This window comes from Tupaia chinensis, unplaced genomic scaffold (assembly GCF_000334495.1).
Source record: "Tupaia chinensis unplaced genomic scaffold, TupChi_1.0 Scaffold000047_1, whole genome shotgun sequence".
Taxonomy (NCBI): domain Eukaryota; kingdom Metazoa; phylum Chordata; class Mammalia; order Scandentia; family Tupaiidae; genus Tupaia; species Tupaia belangeri.
Genome location: NW_006159505.1, coordinates 1,214,731 through 1,222,026, shown reverse-complemented (window position 1 = coordinate 1,222,026; position 7,296 = coordinate 1,214,731). Strand labels below are relative to the sequence as shown.

The following is a 7,296-nucleotide window of genomic DNA, read 5'->3' as shown; positions in this document are numbered from 1 at the left end:
CCGAGGCCCTGCAGCTGCTGAGCAGGGGCCAGACCCTGCCCCGATGCCGCCAGGTGTTCCGAGGGGTGCACGGTCTGCGCTTCCGGCCAGCAGGGCCAGGGGCCACCGTGAGGCTGGGGGGCTTCGCCTCAGCGTCCCTGAAGAACGTAGCAGCCCAGCAGTTTGGTGAGGACACCTTCTTCGGCATCTGGACCTGCCTCGGGGCCCCTATCCAGGGCTACTCCTTTTTCCCTGGGGAGGAGGAAGTGCTGATCCCCCCCTTTGAGACCTTCCAGGTGATCAACGCCAGCAGACCGGCCCAGGGCCCTGCCCGCATCTACCTGCGGGCGCTGGGCAAGAGCAGCACATACAACTGCGAGTACATCAAAGGTGAGGAGGGCACCTGGGTGCAAGAGGGACTCGGGCAAACCCAGGCCCCGCCCCCTATGGTCACGTGAACGTAAAATAACCAACCAGTGAGAGGACCCATCATGGCCACCGGCCCCTCCCATCTTCCCTCTAAGAGGAGACATCCTCCCAGGTAGGATGCCTCTTGTCCCAGGTGGTACTTAAGCCAGAGTAAGTGGCTGCTTACTTGCTGGGAGGCTGAAGAGGGCTTTCTGATCAAGGCAGGGTCTGGCCATTTGAGGAGGCAAGCAGACCTGTCAGGCCTTCCCCTGGCTAGAGGTGGAGGGGAATTCATTTCTAGCCACTATATGGACACCTAGAAACAAGCAAGAGCCCCAAGCTCAGTTCCCAAGAAGAAAGTGTTCAGTAATTGCATAGGAATGACGTGCTGTAGTGTACGCTGGGTGGGACGCTGAGACAGCCGTTGGGTGCTGCCCTCCTAAGTTCCATGGGGCAGATGCTGGATACTCCCGTCTATGCGCCCAGGACTGGGCAGAGAAGGGATCATGAAGGATTACAAGTATGGGCCTCGATTCTTCTCCGAAAGGGCTGTGGGCCGTTCCCAGCTCAGTGAGGACCAGTTTCTGTAATTTGAGGCAGGTAGCTGGCCAGAACTGTGCCCACTGCTAAGATGCAAAGGTCCAGGGTGGTTTCATCCTAGACGGCATCAGGAGCACCCATGGGATGAAGGAAGATGAGGAAGACACACAAAGAACACAGACTCGTGACGCTAGGGTCACCATTCGTGACACTAAGGTCATACTTGTGATTCTTCTGACATGCAAGAGATCTGAGTTAAGAGGGAGAAGGGGAGGCCATACCAGGTATGAACCCCCAAGTCTCTGACCCTCTGTATTTATTAGAGTATAGGAGGAAGCAAGAGTTGTCTTTCAGAAAATTAAAAGTAAAGGTTGTTTCCTGGGACATGTTGAGTTTAGTTATTGATAAAAGGGAAAGTTTTCAGATGACCCTTGTAATAAGGCAAATATCTAGGAATTTGGAAAACAGTCATCAGATAACACACCCACCAAAGTCACCTGCTGTTTTCAAGCAGAAAGATAAGAGTTCATTTAGCTTTTTCGCCAAGTTCTCTAGGCAAGCATTCACTCCTGCATTCAAAGTTCATAGGTCCATGGTGTTTTAGGAGCAAAGGATTTCCGTGATTCCCTAACACAGCCCCCCCTCAGCTGGAACAGGGCATGGAAAGACAGGAGGGTGTGGCAGGGAGGAAAAATTATAGGCCAAACAAACAGGAGTGTCCCAGAATGGACTCTGCTTTGGTGGACAGCTCCCTCTGCCTAGCTGCTCACAGGTCAGGTCAACTCCAGTCAAAGGAGGTCCCACAGGAGAGAGAATTAGGGGAACATGCCTGCGCTTTCTCTAGAGCAGAGCTGTGCAGCCCCCTCCTGTCCTGGGAGCTACTGAGGCTTTGATTCTTTATCATTTCTTTCCTACAGACAGGTGCAAGTCTGGACCCTGCCATCTGGATAATTCAGGTGAGGGCTACAGGCAACTGTGGGACTGTTTGGGGATGTGCAGGAAGTCCTCGCCTGGACTTCTCCATAAGGAAAACAACCTCCTTATTCCAAAAAGCAAACCTTCTTAATCAGACACCAATGGGACACATATGTGGGTGTGGGGTGGTGGTCAGGGAGCAGGTATGCCTTCTCTGCTTCACAGCATCAGGGCCCAGAGAGAGTTGGCTGCACGAGGTGGGGAGGAAAGGGCTGTTCCCCACAGGTGCCCCCAGGCCTTCTCCTTCAGCTGGAACCCAGCTGTCTCTGGGACAGCCCCAGGACTCCATCAGACCCACTGTCAAAGGTTTAGGTCAGGCCTTGGGTGCTGGAGGCGTGGGTTCTAACCCAGACATAGGCCTAACCTTCTCTGTCATCAACCCATTCTTCCTCTGGGGCTGTTTCTCTTATTGGGATAACAGGCAAATGAGATTAGGTGATCCCCAAGTCCTTTCTGGCTGTGACTCTTCTTTTCCCTTGAATACCTGTTGTGATGCGCCGGCCTGGACCACCACTCCTCTAGGGCCAAGGCCATCCCTGGGGAGGAAACTTTCATTAGTTCCTCAGCCTCAGGTCTTTCCTCCCTCCCTTGGGGACCATGAGACATGGGCAGGAAGGATTCCCAGCCTCCACTCTGCCTGACCGTCCTCCCTGACATGGTGACACGCAGGATTCGGGCACATCATGCCATTAGTCCTCACCACAAGACACTGTTGTAGGCACCGTCGTTACCCCTGTTCTACAGACGATGGACTAAGGCACACAGCGAAGACACGGCCCCTTGTCTATAGCTGGTGAGGGGCGGAGTCCAGACGTCCCCGTCTAGGGCCAGGGCTGGCCCACCCCACCCAGGCGTCGTCTCACTTTATCTTCACCACATGGTAATCTCCAGGGAGGAGGCAGAACAGCGAGCATTACCCTTGTTTGAAATAAAGTGAGACCCAGAGACAAAAGTGGATGGTGACATCCAGGTGACAGTGAGTTAGCTACAGAGTCAATACTAGGGGCCAGGTCTCTAGCTTCCAACCCAGGGCTCCTTCCTTCCTTCCATTTCTCCTCCTTCTCCTTTTTCTTTCTCTTTTCTTCCTTCTCCTTCCTTCTTTTTAATTGCCAGAGAGCACATGTGCTTGCCAGAGAGACAGAGAAAGGACAGAGGGAAAGGAAGGAAGCGCGCCTCAATGGGATATGGTCACACTGCAATCCCTTCTCCACTTCTCCATCCTGTTGGGATTTGGGCCAGGCACAAATGTGTGCCTGGCATGCTTTTCAAGCTTCTGGGGCTGGCATTCGAACTGCGGTTGGCTGTATGGGATCTGGCTCCCAGCGCTCAGCTCTTACCACTTTGTTACGGGGCTGCCCCAGGTCTCTTCTTTGAGTTCTCATGACATAATTTTCTTTTTTTTTTTTCTCTGAGAGATTTTTGCCATAGGGTGTGTGCGCTCTCCAGAAAGACAAAAGCGAGAAATCGCCTGGGAATGGCCACATTGCAATCCCTTCTACATTCTCTTCTTGGGATTTTGGGCACACATACATGTGCGCTTGGCATGTTTCAAGCCTCTGGGTCCAGGACTTGAACTGCCGTCGGCCACATGGGAGTCCAGTGACATAACCATTATGCCATCTGCTGGTCCCTCATGATGTAATTTCAAGCACAAGAAAAGTTTAGGATCCGCCCCACCCCAGGTCCATCCAGCACTTCTTCTTCCAGGGTGGGGGTAAAGGAGCCAACTTCAGCATTGCCAGATCCCACTCAGATCTGCCCCCTGCTGCACCCCACCCTGCAATGCCTCGTTGGTGTCACTAGAAGGCAGGGGGTAAGCTTCTGGAAGGAGAACTGGGGCTCTCACTGGTCTCCTCGTCTCTGTCTACCTTCCTCCCTAAATTCTTGCTCTTCATCTCTATCTTCTTTGCACATGAGTCTTCCCAGGCCACTCTGCTAGTCCCACCTTGTATCTTCAAGTATCCACCCTGATCCTAAATCTCTGCCTCTCATTTCCTTGCAGCCACGGGGCAGGGCCACCCCTCTGCAGGCTGGTCCCTCCTGCTACTGCCCTGGCTCCTTGCAGTGGGGGCCTTTCCTGAGAGCCCAGGCCTCCTCTGAACTACCAGGCTCCAGACAGCCTTGCCTGCTGCCTCTCCCCAACCTGACGATGTTGGCCACGTGTGTGCATCGGTGCAGCCAAGACCCTTGGTCACCCCATCTGCAGGGAACTCTAGGAAATCCCCTGGCATCTGCCGGACCTGCTGGTGGAGAAACTGGACAGAGTCTGAGGACTGGACCTCAAAAGCCTCCGGGAGTGAGGTTCTGCATAGAGGTGAGGGAACCCCAGGACGAGCTGCAACTCACTCAGACAGAAGAGACCTTAGCTCATGTGGGAGGAAAGCACCTGGTCATGGCACGTGTTGGTGCTACTCAAAAGCCTCACATGCCCATCAGGAAAGCGCCTGCCACTCCTTCAGGCCTCTCCCACTGCTGGGCACAGGGCCCGGCCTCTGAACTCCAGTAGACCCCTGGGTGCTTCCCTATACCACATGTCCACATGTCTCCCACTTCAGACTGTCAGCTTCCTGAGGGCAGGCTCCGGATCTGAGGCACAGAGATGGTGCCAGGAAATGTGTGAACGTTAGAAAGGAACAAAGACCTGGGAGTGGTCCCTGCACCGCCCCATCTTGGACACTCAGAGAGTCAGTGCGGAGTGGAGAGGACAATAGCTCATTTTTAAAAAAATAATTGTTTATTTATTTAATTATAGTTGTTACTATTATTTTAAAAATTTTGACCAGAGAGAGAGAGAGAAAGGGAAAGTGAAAAAGCAAGTTGCCCGGTCCAGGACTCGAACCACAGTTGGCTATGTGGGAATCTAGCACCTTTAACCACCATGCCACCTGTCAACTCCCCAGGACAATAGCTAATTCAAGAGGAATGAGAGCAGGAGAGATGGCAGAAAGAGCTATAGGCTCTCTTCCAGGCTCTCGGTCAAATCCTGGTCATGTTTGTGTCCGCAGAGATGCAATTTCTGCTGACCTGTGAGTCCTGAAGACCCGTCTCTAGGCAGAAAATCACAGATCCCCAACTCCCACCACAGGCCCAGAGGTAAGACAGGACATCGAGGAGGTGCCGGGGACACGCTTACTTTATTGTGACTTGGTGCTTCGAGATCAAATGTCTGTAAGGCCTCTCACTCTAGAAACTAGACCATGAGTCCCCATTCTCCTTCCTGAGCTCCTAGGCAGCGACAGGGAAGACCAGGTTCCTAGGACAGCAGCCGCCTAGGAAGCAGGAGACAGGAAACAGTGATTCCGTCTCTTAGATGATAACCTGCACTCTTCACCAAGAACTCTGACGGCCAGCGTGGACACTGAATTCTATCCCTTCAAGGCAGCATTCAGATCTCAATGTTTCTTAGCGTTCCTCTTTGGGAGTGGGGAGCAGCAGGCTCCGAACTCCCGTTAGTTAGGGTGCACAGGTGAGTGCTCCCATGTGCTTTGCGAGGGCCATAGCACTGGTCCAGAAGAAAGGGTGTCCCAGGCTCTCAGGGACGACAGGGATGGGGCGATGGGGAGAGACCAGCTGGCCTCTCTAAGGACCAACCACTGCCTGGCCCGGCATCTCCATGCACAGTGCCATGGCTGCTGGGGCTCTGGGGTCCACTGCGTCCTCACAGGGCCTGTACTAGCACCAGGAGGCTCATGAGCAAGGCCATGGAGAAGAAAATGCCCAAGAAGAAGCGGTCCATCACGCGAGCCAAGCGCTTCCAGTCTTCATGGCGGCGCTGGGCAGCCCGGTGACTACGGAAGGTGTTGGCGATAGTGGCTACGTGGTGCAGGAGGGCTTCCTGGTGGCACAGACACCGGGGCTCATGGCAAGGGCTTTCTGGGGGCCTAGCCCCTCCCTCAGGAGGCTGGGGGCTGGGAGCTGACTCAGGGAGCCTGGACTGCCCACAGGGCTCCCCTCGTTCCCGCACACACAGGCCCCGTGCCAGATGTCCCAGCAGGAGGGCCCGTGCCCAGGCTGGCACTGGGCGGGCACTGGGACCACAGTAATGCAGGTTCATGATAAGGATGGTGAGTGCTGTTGAGAACGTGACCATGGTCATCGTGGCCATGTAGTACTTCCCTGCAAGAGAAAGAGCCAGTTGGGGCCCAAAATAGGAACATGAAGACCCCAGCCCCCCAGCTGTCTCTGCACAAATAGGAACGAGCCCACCAAGAGCTTGCAGGAAGCTCCCAGCCCCAAGGATGGAAGCAGGAAGTAAAAGCCAAAGCCTCCCCATCTCTCATTCCTGCAACTGTCTTCTGGATGCTTCTGTTCCCTCATGTGCCCCTGGTACGGGAGGCTGCACGCAGTCCACCACAGGCTCTGAGGTAGTTACAGAAGTGACTTGACCCATGTAACTGGGATAACAAGGACCTAGCTCCTAGACTGGGGTGATGCTGGGGTGGGCTAATAAAAGTGCTTAGGAGCATGCCTGGCGCCCAGCAAGCACCCCATACACGTGCCAATGACCCGTCTGTGGCTGCCTTTCTCCCAAGGTTTTGCGAAAAGTTCGACCACTTCCGCCCCTGGTGGTGAGGGGTGTTCTTGGAAGGGGGCCACTCCCCTCTCAGTCTCCACGGGAGGGCATGCTCCCAGGCTGCAGCCCCTGACACACTGAGGCTGGAGCCACTCTGCCTGCCCAGGGCCCTCGCTCTGTGCTCCAGGTCCCTGCACTGGTGGGGACCCGCGTGCACCTCAGCAAGGGAGGGGCAGGCCAGGGCACTCACCGATGAGCGGCACGCTCTCTGCGGGCGGCATACTCTCGGCCAGGAGCAGCTGGAAGACAGTGAGTGCCAGCAGCACGGTGACGCCGAGCGACACTTTCTCGCCCGAGTCTGCGGGCAGGTGGAAGGCGAGAGGTGCGAGCAGTGAGATGAGCACGCAGGGCAGCAGCAGGTTGCACACGTAGGCGGCGGCGCGGCGGCGCAGCAGCAGCGTGAAGGTCACGTCGGGGTAGGGCTCGGAGCAGCAGGGTAAGGTCGGGGAGCAGCAGCCGTAGGTGAGCACGCGCCGCCGCGCAGGCATGCCCAGCACGCGCCACTCCACGTTCTCCACGAAGTCAGCCAGGCTGGCAGCGGCGCCGCGTGGCCTCACGTCCAGCTGGTGCCCGCCGTGTGTCCAGGAGCCGAACGTCAGGCCGCAGTGCTGCGCGTCGAACGGGAAGGCTGAAACGTCTACACGACATGAGCTGCGGGTGATGGCTGGCGCGTCCCAGCGCACCGCGCCGTCGTGTCGCAGCACCACGTTAGTGCTGGCCGAGGCCTGTGGCTGCGCGTCCGCCCTGTGGGCAGACGAAACAGGACTCACTCAGGCAGCCGTGCTGGAGGAGCAGCCCCTGGGCAGATGTCCCTGACCCCG

At 56.0% G+C, this 7,296-nt stretch overlaps 2 protein-coding genes across 2 annotated transcripts in view; one reads left to right on the top strand and one right to left on the bottom strand.

Moving 5' to 3' along the window:
* The window catches only part of ART1 (ADP-ribosyltransferase 1), a 6,003-nt gene extending 1,396 nt beyond the window's left edge, over window positions 1-4,607 (top strand). The window contains exons 3-5 of the mRNA XM_027774511.1: window positions 1-369; window positions 1,845-1,883; window positions 3,905-4,607. The exon at window positions 1-369 is cut by the window's left edge and continues 421 nt beyond it. Of these exons, the coding sequence (XP_027630312.1) occupies window positions 1-369; window positions 1,845-1,883; window positions 3,905-4,002 (506 nt within the window). The 3' untranslated portion in view covers window positions 4,003-4,607. The remainder of the gene's footprint in view (window positions 370-1,844; window positions 1,884-3,904) is intronic.
* A 156-nt stretch (window positions 4,608-4,763) lies between these two features.
* Window positions 4,764-7,296, bottom strand: part of CHRNA10 (cholinergic receptor nicotinic alpha 10 subunit) — a 5,563-nt gene continuing 3,030 nt past the window's right edge. Inside the window, exons 6-7 of the mRNA XM_027774506.1 lie at window positions 6,666-7,219; window positions 4,764-6,018 (exon numbers count right to left, since the gene is read on the bottom strand). Of these exons, the coding sequence (XP_027630307.1) occupies window positions 5,561-6,018; window positions 6,666-7,219 (1,012 nt within the window). The 3' untranslated portion in view covers window positions 4,764-5,560. The remainder of the gene's footprint in view (window positions 6,019-6,665; window positions 7,220-7,296) is intronic.